Source organism: Pogona vitticeps, chromosome 1, assembly GCF_051106095.1.
Source record: "Pogona vitticeps strain Pit_001003342236 chromosome 1, PviZW2.1, whole genome shotgun sequence".
NCBI lineage: Eukaryota > Metazoa > Chordata > Lepidosauria > Squamata > Agamidae > Pogona > Pogona vitticeps.
Genome location: NC_135783.1, coordinates 268,062,814 through 268,078,034, shown reverse-complemented (window position 1 = coordinate 268,078,034; position 15,221 = coordinate 268,062,814). Strand labels below are relative to the sequence as shown.

Sequence of the window (15,221 nt, the reverse complement as noted above, 5' to 3'; positions counted from 1 at the left end):
TCTTGTCCAGTTCCCAGCATAGATTATTCACCAAAGTGACCAAACCGATCTATTTCACAGTCAGGGTTAAACTGAATTAAAACGTATGTAGGGAAATCAGTCTAAAATAGAAACCCCTGGATTTGTGGTGTCACCATTCATTATAGCATCTGGCAGAGTGAAATACTGTAGACTGGTCAGAATTATCCAGCATGGCGTTTGTTCATCTGTTTTCAACAGGGATCACATCAGTACTTCCTTTAGGCATGCTGGAACAATATCTTGTCACTAAGAGGCAGGTATCACAACCCTTACTCATTGCTTTAATAAGCCAAGAACGTCCAGTGATAAGTACATCTGCGGTAGCCCTGCCCCATACTTGGTGACTAAATATAACCTAGTCAAAAGGCTTGATCCTTATCATGTATACAAACACAACCTGTTCTCTACATAGTCAAGGCACACAATCACCCAAGGTATATGTCCAACCTGTTCCTCCAGCGATCATTCCAAGATGTTTTGCAAACTTTATCCTTGCTTCAGATTTCTTATCCGGCTTGATGGCAAATTTACCTGCATGAAAATGAAATTAGGCCTGTCAGTACAAATTTTAAAAATGAGCCAATGACCATGACTGTTACACTGTAACAAGCAACAGTCATTTTGGCTGCAATACCATGCAAAACTATTTATCAGAGACTCCGTCTACTGAGCACAACAGGGCTTCCTTCCAAGAAAGTAGGCATAAGGTTTGGACCCAGAAATGAGCAAATGGAACACAAGGATTTTCTGGCTCCCCCACCCCCAACAGTCCACTAAACACCCCTAAAGCCACTTTTGCAGCTCAAGGGACCCAACAGAATGCCTGGGATAAGGCGGCAGAGGGCGTCAGCAGGACAAAAGAGTCTGCCTCGCACAAGAACAATGGGCGTATGAAAAACATTTCTGGGTTTCAGCCATTGGACAGAACAACACAAGAGACTGCTTATCACAGCTAGTGATAGCAGAAGTGAGACAAAATGATCTCTAGAGCACAATAAATTACTAATCATGTGTTGCCCCTTCTTAATCATCCCAGAGTGCAAGACAAACAATGACGGTCTCAAGTTACAGGAAGCTAGATTTCAGTTGAATAGCAGGAAAATCTTCCTAACTGTTAGAGCAATTGCCTTGGGAGGTAGTACTGGAGGCATTCAAGAGAAAATGAGACAACCATCTGTCTGATCTGCTTTGATTTGGATTCCTGCACTGAGCAGGGGGTTGGACTCAATGGATTTATAGCCCCCCCCTCCAACTCAATTATACTATGATTCTATGTCTATTTAATTTCTATGAACTTTTCTCAATCGATTTCAAGATACTAACTTAATTAGATTTGAACAGATAAGCAAGCCCTTATACGCTATTATTTATATTGCACTTAAAATGCAATTAAAATGCTGTAGAAAATGGGTGTGAGTAAGTCTCCAATTCCATGCACACTTACTTAAGAGTAAGCTTTCCTATAGAAAGTAGTTTGTTTTTGTGTAAAAATACGTTAGATTGCACTGTGGGAAATGTCATTCATTAATATCCATAGGGTGAAGGAGATGAGTCTGAAATGACCCTAAAGAAATATATAAAGACACATGCCATTTTCCATGAGAAAAATATGGTTACTTGGATGACTGAGAAATACACATGGCATTCCAAAACAAATGAGTGATAAGGGAGTCCTGGAATCACACCACTTTCCCTTTCCCCACTTTTTTACCTCTGCCCATTCTTCTCCCTCAAGAGCATTCTCACAGATCAGGCCCCAAATATTCCTGTGGAGTTTCACTCATCACACTAAAACTTAACACTACAGAGTCTTGAACCAAGCAAGGCAGTTGGACAATAACAGTTGGAAAAAATGTCTACTATCTAACTGCTACACCTCCTTCACCAAATCATATATTTTAGAGTCTTCAATGTACCTGACCCCTTGTATACCAGAAGCCCATTAGGTCCTCTGAAGTCAATGACATCACCAATCTTCATACTGTCTAAATGCTGTGACATCTTTCCACCTTCTGGAAACTTGGGGTGAGTGTTTTTGTAGTAAACCTGAGGTGAGAGGGATCAATACAAAGCATCAGGAGAGCATAATGCGGCCTTTCCCCAGATGAAGGCATGAAACGGAGGAGGGAGATGTTGCCAATTTTGTCTCAGCCTGCTCCCACTCTACCACTTTTGCATCTTCTCTTCTCCCCCCACTACGCAAGTCAGAGTGTTTTTAGTACAGCTGCTATCTTCACTCTAGTGTTACTTTTGTAACTTTTGACAAAAACCCACTACTTGTATTAATTAATTAATTGAAAATATTTTTATCCCACCTTAAGGATCCAAGGCACCTTACAGCAATTAAAAGACAATATTTAAAAGCTAAAACAGTGAGTATACAAATATTTTAAAAGAATTAAACAATATTATAGTAAAAATTGTCAATAAAATCAATACTAAAAGCACATTTAAAAGTAACAGAGTATAAAACCCCTCTCAGACTGCCAGTCGTGAAGAAAGAGCCTGCTTGTTTGCCTGCTTGCGAAAGGACAACAAAGCTGGGGCCAGCCTAGCTTCTTGTGTGGAAGAGTTCCACAGTCTGGGACCAGGGACAGAGAAGACCCTCTCCCATGTCCCCATCAGACACGCCTGTGAAGGTGGCAGGACCAAGAGAAAGGCCTCCCTGGTTATCTTAATTAACAGGTGTCACTTTTGCTATCTCTTAAACCTGTGCCTGTGAAACTGCTATCCTTAAATCCTTCCTTAAATTCTAAATAGTGTTAAGATGCACAATAAAATATGAAAAATGTGTCAGAACCCACCTTTGCCAGATGTTTTGGGCTACAGCTCTCAAGAATGCCTAACCACTGGACATAATGATTGGGCTGGAAGGGAACTGAACTGAAAACATCTGGAGGACACTAGCTTGAGAAAGGCTACATCAGAGACACAACACTGAAGGTGCAAAAGGATTAGCTTTATGGAAGAGTCCCTCATGTTGCCCCATGAATAGGCAACGAGATGATTCACATCTATCCAATTTGTTTCTCAATTGAGCAATGATTCATACTTCCTGTGCTCCTGGAGAGAAAAGCACTAGAATATCTAACTCAAATGAAATGTTCTCTTCATTTAATCAACTGCTTAAATAATCAGAAGTGTGCTTCATTTGCTGTTAGTCTGCAGGGTCAGAAGACCAAGCAGTCGTAAGATCGAATCCATGTGATGGAGTGAGCGCCCGTCACTTGTCCCAGCTCCCGCCAACCTAGCAGTTCAAAAGCATGCAAATGCAAGTAGATTAATAGGGACCACCTCGCACTGGCCATGTGACCATGGAAGATTGTCTTCGGACAAAAATGCTGGCTCTATGGCTTGGAAATGGGGATGAGCACTGCCCCCTAGAGTCGAACACGACTGGACAAAAATGGTCAAGGGGAACCTTTACCTTTACCCATACACAAGCAGGTTTACAGGATGGGACAGACAGAAGGGACCTCATAAATGTTGTTCAGCCTAACTGCAGCTGTGTATGTAGTACGTAATAGTTGGAAGATAATACAGAATTTGTCTCTGGGTGAACAGTATTAATATGTGCAGATTATCTTCCCAGCGGAAAAACTGACTAAGGAGACAAGAGTACTAAAACAAAGGAAAGATACAGTATATTCTTAGTAGTTTGATTTTACTGACTTTATTAGTGAATGAAGGCCACAAAAATACACACAGTGGTGGTAGGACACCTTAAGAGATATGAACAATCTTATATGAGTCATTGCAATGGAAACATCTGTACTGGAGCACCCTATAATTATTGTTGCTTTTGTCTGATGAGGTAATTGAATGAAAGATTAAAAGTTAAAGAGAGTTTTAAAAACCACATGTGCTCACTTGACCTGGAAAACATCAGAATAGTTCTAAACACAGTGGGTTACATTTGAATAATTTGCTGCTTCTGTCCCATGGCTTCCATCTGATGAAAGGGATTTTGTGGGAGCTAGAAAAACTGTGAAGTTTTTGATTTCCAAAAATTGCCACTAGTGGTGACATTATCACCCTTCCTCAGTAGTTATGCCAACAAGATTTCAGCCAAAGAAATGTAAGTAGCAAAAAGTAATAAATGAATACCTAAGGAGATTAAGCTACAAAAGGATTTGTAAGAACACAGCAGGATAATTCTGAGAAAATCTTCCAAGAAACTGTGAGTAGTGTTCCATTTTCTCTGCCCACAGGGTTATGACTTCTAATAATTATTACTCTCACTTTAACTATACCATCCCCTACCTTGTTCTCAAGCACAGTACTAGGTGCATGCTTATAAAAGAAATGTAGCAAAGAATATGAGTAAACTCAACCCCTTGAATTAAAGCTATGTGACCAAAGACCACTCTAATTTTCAGCGCTCTGCCTTTCTCCCCCCGGCTTGCTGGGTTCCGTCACAACCAGCATCTAACACAATGGCTGCACAGAGGGAAGTCGAGTTGTATGTGTGTGCGCATGCCGAGCTTAGTGGGAACCTCATATGTGACCATACCTTTACGATTAAATCAACATAGCCTTTCACTTCATCACTGGAAACTGGAGTGTAGGCCCGGATCACAAGGTTACCAGCAACTTTGGCAGAAAGATACACATGTTGGCCTAGAAGGAAATAGTTAAGTTTTTCATTTCAAAGTTTGTTGTAGCATTAAACAGATAAAACAAATGACCTGGAAATCCTTCCTTTTGTATATAGCGAGGATAGGAAACCTCCAGCTTCTAAGTCAAACCACCAGGTTGGTGACTGAGACCCAGGGCAGGGCCCCTTGACTCACTAAAGCCCTGCCTTCTTTGGAGTTTGAGTGGGGCAGGAGAATACACAGGATATGCCCTCATGGTTGTGTCTAAGTCCCTAACTGAAAGAGCAAAACTGCCTTGGATTCTTGAAGATCTATTATTCCAGATGAAAACTGAAGAAAACTGTTTCAGGAAAAGAAGAACAAAGTAGACCAAAAAATAAAAAGAGAAAGCTTTCCAATATAATTACTGTCAAGCTATGTTCATAAGTTAGAGTGTCTTCTGGTGACAGAAGAACAAATTCAAATTTGTTGTTCCCATTTGCTGCCTGATAGGTTCAGTTAGTAATATTTCCACCGGTCAAAAAAGGTGGAAGTCCTTCCGTACTAAAAAGAATAACAGTACACATATTCAGGATCGAACATCACTCCTGAAATTCAATATGGATGTTACAATCACAATGAACTGATTATAGTTTTGAGATTATTAAATCTATTAAATTATTATATTCATATCTCATCTTCTCACTCAAGCAGTGCCCGAGAAGACTAAAATTGATTCCTGAATCAGAAATAACAATTTAAAAGCTACAATCTATAACAACTACAGAAATGAAAAGCAATCCTTTCATAAAGCTATCTATATCCCTCTTACTTCAACACCACCATTACCCCCAAATTATTTTCACTTGCTGTTTAAAATGAGGCGCTGATGTGACAGGGTGATGTGGAAAAGCCAGACTTCCCTGGGAAGGTATTCAAAGTCTAGGTGTCATTATAGATGGAGTCCTTGCTCCTTTTTATCTGTCTCCTCACTTCTGACAGTGGAAGCACCAGCAGCTGGTTCTCTATAACCTCGGAACCGCAAAGCTGGAAGGAACCCCATGGATCATCGAATCCAGGCTTTCTAAAGAGGCACAGTGGGGAATTGAACTCCCAACCTCTGGCTCCGCAGCCTGAGACCTAAGCCACTGAGCTATCCAGCAGTCTAGATGTGTTCATATGGAACTAAGGCATTTCACTACGTAATCTTTTAGGTAACATGGCCCCAGACTATGTGGAGCTCATTGAAGATTAGCACTAGGACTTTAAAAGCCAACCGAACCATGGAGTTCTTTAAGAACTTTTTTTTTTTTTGCAGTAGTTCCCAAACATAGGGCCCCAGACATTTCTGAAGTGCAACTCTCAGAAGCTCTACTCAGCACACCTGATGGTTAGGACTTCTAACATTGGGAGTCCCAAAACATCTCAGGCCCCAAACTTGTTAACTAGTGATTTATTTGTATGGGTAATTCAAAAGGCACGTGCAGATCAATGGGTACATGAACTTTTAATTTTTCTGCATTTTTTTAAAGAGGGCAACCAGAATCCCTGTCTGACAGGCTGACAATACATAAAGCTTACTCTGATGTGCAATTATGGGCATTTCCTTTTATTTAAAGAGCCACAATGGAAAGCCTAACCAGGATTGGGACTAAATCTCAAGGAGAGGTTAAAACTAATGTTAATCAGTGCTGACAATCTGCAGCACATGCAAATAAGAGAATAACGGGACTTTAGCAGATAGCAGTTCTTGGGAAACTTTCCACCGATTTCTAGTACATCTCTGACCTCAGTTTAAGGACTCGATAATGCCTGTTCATTTAACTTGTCCATGCAATACAGCAGACCTGGGCAAAGTGCGGCCCGAGGGCCACATACGGCCCACAAGCCGCTCCTGTCCGGCCCGCCGGTCGTCACTCCAGTCCGGTGTTCAAGCACTTGTTCAAGCCCAAGACAGACTGGATTTCTCTCACTGAACAAGTTGAACATCAAAACCATTTATAGCTTTTTGTCTAAAGTTGATCAGTTGCTTATCTTTAAGATACCACAAAAAACCTCTTTAGTATTTGTGAAGATTAACAAGTTTAAAATAAAAACAATCATAACATCACTGTTTCATTTTATTTTTAAGTAAAATTGGTTTGGCCCCCAAACACAGTTCAGATTTTTCATGTGGCCTCCTTATAGAAATTAATTGCTCACCCCTGCAATACAGAGATCTTCCCTTGGAGCTCTAATTTTGGAAGGTGAGGCAGGTAATAACCATGGAAATAGACTTCCTGGTTGTGACAGTCTGTTGGCGAAATGCTCTCTCCATGGATATCCACCTGTCACTTATTTCAATCTCTGTTTAGCCCTTGACAAATATCTTCTTATATTTATATGTCTAACATCTGAGGAGTTAATATTTGACTATTATTTTAATTGTACTGCTTTATTAACGGTCGTAAGTAGAGATGTTTGTAAGTCAAGGCACCACTGTATGATTAAGAGTGGCTAGATTCTACTGCATAGATTACTCTGTGATACTAATGGGACATAGTGGTGCTGCCGGGTAAACCACAGAAGCCTCTGTGCTGCAAGGTCAGAAGACCAGCAGTTGTAAGATCGAATCCATGCAACTGAGTGAGCTCCCATCGTTTGTCCCAGCTCCTGCCAACCTAGCAGTTTGAAAGCATGTAAATGCGAGTAGATAAATAGGTACCACCACGGTGGGGAGGTAATGGTGTTCTGTGTCTAGTTGCGTTGGCCACATGACCATGGAAACTGTCTTTGGATAAATGCTGGCTCTGCAGCTTGGAAACGGGGATGAGCACCGCCCCCTAGAGTTGGACATGACTGGACTAAATGTCAAGGGAAACCTTTACCTTTACCTTAAACAAGCCACCCTCTTGATTACATATGGGACTATTCATTCATTCATTCATTCAATTTATATCCACCTGTCCAGCAAACTGCTACTCCAGGCAGTGTACAACAAATAAAATGTGCATGATATAAGCTATCCCAGACATGAATGATAACCCAAAAGAGGCAGCAAAACAATTTTCAGAATGCAGTATAATACTGTATTATTCCTCTCCTCCTCCTTCCAATATTCCAGCTACAACGTTCCCTCTAAGTTGCATAGATACACAGCACTGGATCGGGGCCACCCATTCGCTTCCAGTCACAGCTGGGACTCTGTGTGCAAGAGACGGGACTCCCATGCATCACTCCACAAAATTAGACTGAACGTTGCTCAACTAACTGGGGAGATTGTCCCCAAAGGCTTTTCTGAATAGTTCTGTTTTTAAGAACTTTCTGAATATGCAGAAGGAGGGCACCTGTCATATTTACTGCAGGACAGCATTCCATAGAGATAGAAACACTGCACAGAAAATCTTGGTTACTAATTCCTGGGCTTCTCTGGGTGTTAACCCCCTCAGGTGTTAGCATAGCTGGTCAGGATCCCTAGACCACTGCCCCATGACAGCACTTAGAACAGAACTAGCATAAATCTTGGCATCCCACAACACATTGCACCTTTATAAAGCGAGCAGTAAAGAAGTGGAAAGCTGAGACAAAACCAGCAATTATATTGAACTGGATTTACAGCCAAACAAGTCTGCACAGACTGCAGCCTTAATTTTGGACCGCTGACATTTGATTTTGGTCACAATCAAATCTGCATCTTATTTGGTATATGAAGCATTTATTATCCAGCTTATCTGGTTTCTTAATGGAGCAGTTGTCGAAATGATCCATCAGAAAAGTAGATATTCAGAATGCTGAGTGTCAGATGAATTTTGTTCATCTCTCCATGAAACCCACACTGATTGAAACCCTGCAGTGAAGCACTCCCACAACCATTTTGCTATTCCTTGTCAATGTTTACTGATGTTATTTAATTCTCACTTATGTTATCATATGCAAACCAGCATCTTCAAACTTTTCACTGACAAACTAGCATAAATCTAAGTTTACTCTGACAACAGCCTAAAGGATTGGCTGTGTATCTGCCTTTGCTTATTTTTCAGCTTTTCAATATCAAAACTATGTACAGCATTGCTAAAAAAATAGTTTACATGATGGCTATTAGTTAGTTAGTTAGTTAGTTAGTTAGTTAGTTAGTTAGTTAGTTAGTTAGTTAGTTAGTTAGTTATAAACTTTGCTGTTTAGCCCATAAACATTCCCAGAGAGGATCATAAGGAGAAATGCTAGACAATAATAAAATAGTCATTACATTGAATAATATAAAATCAGAATGAAACAAAATATTCAATTTTAAATCTTTGGCTCTTATTATTTTCTAAAGTCTAGATAAATATAAAACATATTTTCTCTTAATGCTAGGAAAAGAAGGGCACTCCAGCAGAAAAAAAACTCACGTCAAAGGCAAAATGCAGTCCTTCTTACCTACAGGCAAGCCCAGTATATGTTCTGATGATGGAAGCCCAAACCTAAATCTCCTGGTATCATGGCTGATCTCCTATCAAAAGGCAAGAATAAAAACTTATATTTCTTTTTCTAAGGTTACATTAAAAGTCTAAGCATGTCATCAATGGCCAGACTGAGAGCTCTTTCAGTCAGAGGGGAAAGTTCCATCCCTACTCCTTGTTCTCCTGCTTAGCAAGGAAAGATATGGGGCTTTACTAGATTTGCATTCAAAGCTGATTTTAAACACCACTTCTATTGAAACAGCTCTTCCTCAGAAATATTTTTTTTCCCTTCAGAAACCCAACTTCCCGCTAGACATCTCTTCTGGAGTTTTATTTGTGCAAGGTTTCATTACAGTTAATGGCAGCTTAATTGCAAGAGTCTGACCACATGGACACAAGAGGCTGTGCCTGTGGAAACAAAACACCATAGTGCTAAAACCTGTCACCAACGGGGGAACCAAGATAAAAAAAAATAAACTATGCATCAAAAGGGAGCAAAAATGCATGGAAAGTTACAGGTTTTTGTCACTGTTCTAACCATGAAAAGTTTTCTGTTGTTTAGATGGAGAAAAAAATGCTGATGCATAGATCCAGATACTTTATGGAGAACAAATGCTCCATCTAGAAAAATCCTCAGTTTCCAGATACATGCTCCCATGGTGTACACAGAACAAAAAAAAGGTATATGGTTATGACACAGATAATAAGGAAGACATACATAGATGCCCCAATAGTGCTAACATTCTAAGGAAAGCTCCTGGAGGGGGGGCAGGCGAGGCAGAAAGCAAAAGACTTCTGAAAGAGCAAAGAGTATCAAAGCTGCTGTTCCAGTCAAAGAAAATGAAAAAAGTTATGAGATGTTCTGACACAAGTAGCAAGTACTGCCTCCTTCTGTGGCTGGCTGCATTAAGAAGGAGAGAAGCAAACTGTTTTCCTTTTCTTATTTCCACCCCCCATCAGACTAACACAGCAGTCCGCAGAACTATGGACACAGGAAAAATCTACCCACTGCTATAGCAAGGGTTGGTGTGGGTTTGGGAGATCAAAGAGGAGATTGCCTCATGGCGCAGTGGTTAAACCGCTGTACTGCAGCCAAAACTGTGCTCATGACCTGGGGTTCAATCCTGGGTAGCGGCTCAAGGTTGACTCAGCCTTCTGTCCTTCCTAGATCGGTAAAATGAGTACCCAGCTTGCTGGGGGGAGGCAATGTGTAGCCTGCATAATTAACTTGTAAACCGTCCAGGGAGTGCTTGAAGCACTATGGGGCGGTATATAAGCAGCACGCTTTGCTTTGTTTTGCATTAGGCATAAAACAGTCTTCAGACACATGGAGAAATATTTGCATGTAGATAGATCCTCAGGAGCTACCTAGCTTGTTTCAGCTGAAAAATATGAAAGCAACTCAACTATGTATCCATGCAACATATCCATGTTATTTCCTTTGTGATTGGCAACAAGTATACAATATATAGCAAAATTATAGGGTCACAACATGTACAAAACACATCACAGCTGATCAAGGAGAAGTTGTATAGATGTCTGAAGGTTTCAGGTTCAAGTCCTGGCACCTCAAATGAAAAGGTTCTCAGGCTAGTCAGTCAGAGTATTCACTACTAGACTGGAGGAACCAATGGTGTGATTCAGTGTAAGACAACTTCATGCAGTCAGAATACATAAGAACAACCCACTCACCTTTCTTTCAATCAAAGGCAATGGATATTTCACATTTGGATCTTGTAAGGTCACTGGATCTTTCTTCATTTTAGATCCCATTGCTCTGAAAAGCAACAGTAGGGTAGATGCAACCACCACCACCCCAGCAATCAACAAAGAGACACTCTGGAGGGAGGAAAACACACAGACAGATGATTAAATCACCACTAAATATAGTTTTGCCAATTTGCAGTCATTTTTCTATAAGTATTTACCAGCAAAGAATGCCCTTATAATGCCTTCATGTTGCTCTGAATGTGGAATAGAAAAATCTTGTGAAAAGGAAGGCTTGTCCAGAGCCATATAGCTCACCTCATGGTCAAACACTGAGTTGAGCTTCCAATGCATCAAAGACAACCAGGGGACAGGTGGAACAGTTTCATTGTATGGGGTGTCCTTAGCTTAGGACAAATACGGAAGTACAGAAGTGTGCACACCAATACAGAGAAAGCCATTTACAGCCCAATCATGTCCATTGAGACTCCCCAAAACTTCTCCTATTCCAGATTAAAAATACCCTCTGCAATAATCAGCCTGAAATCTCTCTTAAGCCATGAAAGAGATCTGAGTTGCCGGCTTTTCTGTCCATGCTCTTTTTTATGCGATTTTTTAATGTTTTGATGGTACTGCTTATTTGCATCTTATTATTTTTATTTTAAAGGTAAAGATAAAGGTTCGCCTTGACAATTTTTGTCCAGTCGTGTTTGACTCTAGGGGACGGTGCTCATCCCCGTTTCCAAGCCATAGAGCCAGTGTTTTTTGTCCAAAGACAGTCTTCCGGGGTCACATGGCCAGTGTGACTTAGACACGGAACGCTGTTACCTTCCCACCGAGGTGGTCCCTATTTATCTACTCGCATTTGCATGCTTTCGAATCGCTAGGATGGCGGGAGCTGGGACAAAGCGATGGGAACTCACTCCGTTCCGTGGATTCGATCTTACAACTGCTGGTCTTCTGACCCTGCAGCACACAAAGGCTTCTGCAGTTTAGCTTGCAGCGCCACCATGTCCCTGCATTTTTTATTATTACAGTATTTTATGTTCTGCTAAATTGTATTTTAATACAGTGGGGTCTTGACTTAAGAACGGCTTGACTTAAGAACCACTCTCATAGGAAAATATTGACTTGACTTACATACTTAGATTTGAGTTAAGAACTTAAAAAAACCACGTGGGAGGCAGGGAAAGTGCAAAATTGGAACTTTCAGTTAACTGTTGGCCACTGAAAAGGGTGCCTGTCTGCTTCCTCACTCCTCCCAGCATTTAGAGAGTGGATTGGGAGTCTTCAGACTCCCTGGTACTGCCTGGACTGTATTTTCCCTGCCTTCCCTGAACCTTTCTTGACCTAAGAAAAAAAGAAACAAAATATCCCCCTCTAGTGGTCGAAGGCAGAATAGCAGCTTCCCATTAGTTTCTATGGACGGAAAAGAGCAGATACGGATCAAATGGTTTTCAATGCATTCCTCTGGGAAATGCAGATTTGACCTGAGAACTTTTTGACTTGAGAACTGCCTTCCAATACGGATTAAGTTCTCAAGTCAAGACCCCACTGTAATGCTGTTTCTATAGATTATAAACCACTCAAGAGTGGCCTTCCAAAGGAATGAATGAATGAATGAACTAACTAACTTACTAACGAATTGAGCAAGCAAACAAGCAAGCCTAGAGGTGAACTACACCTTCTTACAACTACTGTACTTAATGTCTCCAAGTCCCACCCCTTGTCAACAGCTGACTTCTGCAACACCAGCAGATAAGAGTAAGGGGAGTAGCAGTTCCTGTGACAATCCTCATGAAACATGCACTGAATGATGGCGTTGATCTACCTCTCCAGAGCTGATGATGCTCAGTGAAGTGGGAAAGTCTGCCTCGCCAGGAGTCTGAAACCTCCCTCTGTGCTTTCTGCGACAGGGGTCAGCGGACGCCCTCCGGAGTGTGTGTGGCTGATGCCGTGACTGTGCCCTGCCACCTGTGCGACCCTGGTCCCACCCCACTCCCGAGCACGGCTGAATCGGAAGCCGCTCTCACATTCAGGCACTACTTTCTCCCGTCTAGGTTACAGGGCCGGAGGCCAGACGGCTCATCGCTCCTCCTTCACCTTCTCAGCCCCACGGTAAAAACAAGCAAGCAAGACCCGCACCAAGACCCGTAACGTCACGAGCGGTTCTCCTGGAGAACCCTCGCTGCGGGTGCAGGTGTTGTTCCCCTCTCCACGGGCTCAATGGGTCCTTTCCTGAGGAAAAAAAGGGGGAGCTTTCTGAGCATATATCATAATAAGGCAAACCCCGCAAATGCTCTTTTAGCAACCGGCGAGCGTCCAAAGAAAGCGCAACAGCCTCTTGTCTCCTTCCCGCGTTTTCTCCGCCTCCCCCCCCCGCCCAGGTTTGCTCACCAACTCAGCCTCCATCGTGCGCCGCGAGAGCTCCTCCACGACAAGAAAACGAGAAGCTGGAAAAGCCTCAGCTGCCGCCTCACCTGCCCTTCCCCTTCCCCTCCCCCGGGCAGCCTTTTCGGCCCCTTCTGACGAGGGCGGCCCCTCCCTCCGCGGCAAGAGGACAAAGGGCGCCTCAGAGGTGTCCGCGCCCTCGGTTGTGACACAGCTTCGCTGGTTGCCTCTGGCGGCACCTCCTCCTCCTCCTCTTCCCAACCCGCCAGACTAGGGGCCCGCTTTGCAGCAGGAAGGCGGGGAGCTGTTCCCCCTTTCATTCTGTGAGGTTTACTTATGAGCAAGCAGCGGCCAGAGGATCGCACTCCGAGGGGCGCTCGCGGGTTGAGGGGCGGCGGGGCGCGCCTCGGAAGCCCGCGCAGGGTTCGTCTGACTCTGAAGCATTGGTGGGCCATAAGCGAGGTCGACACGGAAGGGTGAACACTGTGCCCTTGTCTCGCCAGAGAATTTAAGCTGGAGCCTTCAAGTACAGCAGGTGCACCTTTTGAAGCGCCTTTGCTCCCTGTGACTGTCCCCAAAGTCATCCCTCCCTCACAGGAGGAGGGCATAACCGCAGGCGGGTGAATGAAACTGGAGCAACCGCTTTTTGTTTCCACCAGGTTATTGGTAAAGCAAGGGGCTCGTGATTGCCCGCCCAAAACCAAAATAATACTGCAGTTAGGATGGGTCGTCAAGTCAACGATGATTTACACCAGACCTTTTCAGGGATTTCTAGATAGAGAGTACTGGGTAATGGTTTACCATTCCCTTCTTCTGGGGATGTGCTGTGCAGCCTGCCCAAGGCTGCACAAACTGGCTCTTCTTCTCAGAGGCACCTGTGGAGACAGCGAAAATCATACACCTAACCTGCCTAACTCTCTGAGCCGGCATCCACCACTAAACTAGCCTGTATTAGAAAAGGGATAGTTTGTAACAATATTCAGTATTCCTGAGGAAATCCATTTTTCTTCTAGGCATTATGACGAATGCTGATAAGCATACACAGAGGGAGGGAGGGAGGAAAGTGGAGGATAGTGGCGAAAACAAACTTCCACTCTATAAATTTTGGCTCTGCAACACCACTGTATACAATGAAGGCTTCGACATAAGGTGGTGACTTTTTGCTCTCCAATTTATTTTTTTTTTTGAAAGCTTCAGCTTCCATCAGGCCCAGCTACCACAGCCAAGAGGGGGAGGAGCAATGGGAGTTACCGTCCAGCAGTGTCTGGAAATTGTTCTTTGAGCCCAGAAATCCCACAGTCATCTCTCAGCGCCTGTGGTGACGGAGAGTGGCTGAGAGTTGTAGCCCCCTTCCCCAAAAAGGTAATTTTTCCAGCCACTGTGGATGACTTTAAGCTGCCAGTTCCTAGTTCAGGATCTTGGGTCTGGAAGAAAAGGAAAATATGAAATTGATATCCATTGGCCTGCCTTAAGAACCTAACTAGAGGACTGACAGAGTTTAGGATGCTTATCCTCAAAATTGGTTTGTTTTAGTCAAGGAAGCAGAAAGTCTAAGTAGCCATCCGGCAGGTTTATTTGGTTTGATGCAACTCTGTGGTGGTGGCGGCGGGGTCCTGCTGTGGCACTTTCTAACAAGGACCCATGTGTGGCTGGTGCTCTGGATTTTTACTTTTGTAGGAGGCTATATTTATTTAAGTAATTTTGAAAAGTGTTGTAAAATTCAACAAGGTCAGTTGTCATTTTGTTACATAAGTTCTAATTTGTAACCCTTTAAATATGTGTCACTGCAAGGTAGTGTGTTATTTTTAAAATTTAAAAAATCTGATTCTATCTATTGCTCATCGCTTCATCTTCGAACTATAGTCAATGCTTATAAGCTTTTAAGAGTTTGCGTTCCTACGATGAGCATGGCCATTGGGCGACATTTGTCTGACAGGACTAGAAAGGGCAAGACATGAAACTGACAGAGGGAGCCAGAAGAACAACTTCCGAAAAGTGTTCTGGAGACTCAGAATCTGTGTTTACTGTTGTGGGATTTTACCAGCTTCATGACTTTGATAGTAGGTTTTGCATACCCTAGAGATTTAACAGTGTTCAAATAAAA

At 42.6% G+C, this 15,221-nt stretch overlaps 1 protein-coding gene across 5 annotated transcripts in view; it reads right to left on the bottom strand.

The window, feature by feature from the left end:
- The window catches only part of CYB5R2 (cytochrome b5 reductase 2), a 30,403-nt gene extending 17,114 nt beyond the window's left edge, over positions 1–13,289 (bottom strand). For 3 of the 5 annotated variants that reach the window (XR_013540890.1, XR_013540889.1, XM_078384004.1), the window contains exons 1-6: positions 13,124–13,266; positions 10,712–10,858; positions 8,997–9,069; positions 4,535–4,641; positions 1,938–2,067; positions 469–552 (exon numbers count right to left, since the gene is read on the bottom strand). Coding sequence is in view for 2 of the 5 variants with exons in the window: in XM_078384004.1 (XP_078240130.1) it covers positions 469–552; positions 1,938–2,067; positions 4,535–4,641; positions 8,997–9,069; positions 10,712–10,858; positions 13,124–13,138 (556 nt within the window). In the remaining 3 variants the exon portion in view is untranslated. Of the gene's footprint in view, positions 1–468; positions 553–1,937; positions 2,068–4,534; positions 4,642–8,996; positions 9,070–10,711; positions 10,859–12,557; positions 12,583–13,123 lie in introns of those variants that run through there. The other 2 variants (XR_013540891.1, XM_020797232.3) reach the window with 2 other exon arrangements.
- Positions 13,290–15,221: the final 1,932 nt, after the last annotated feature.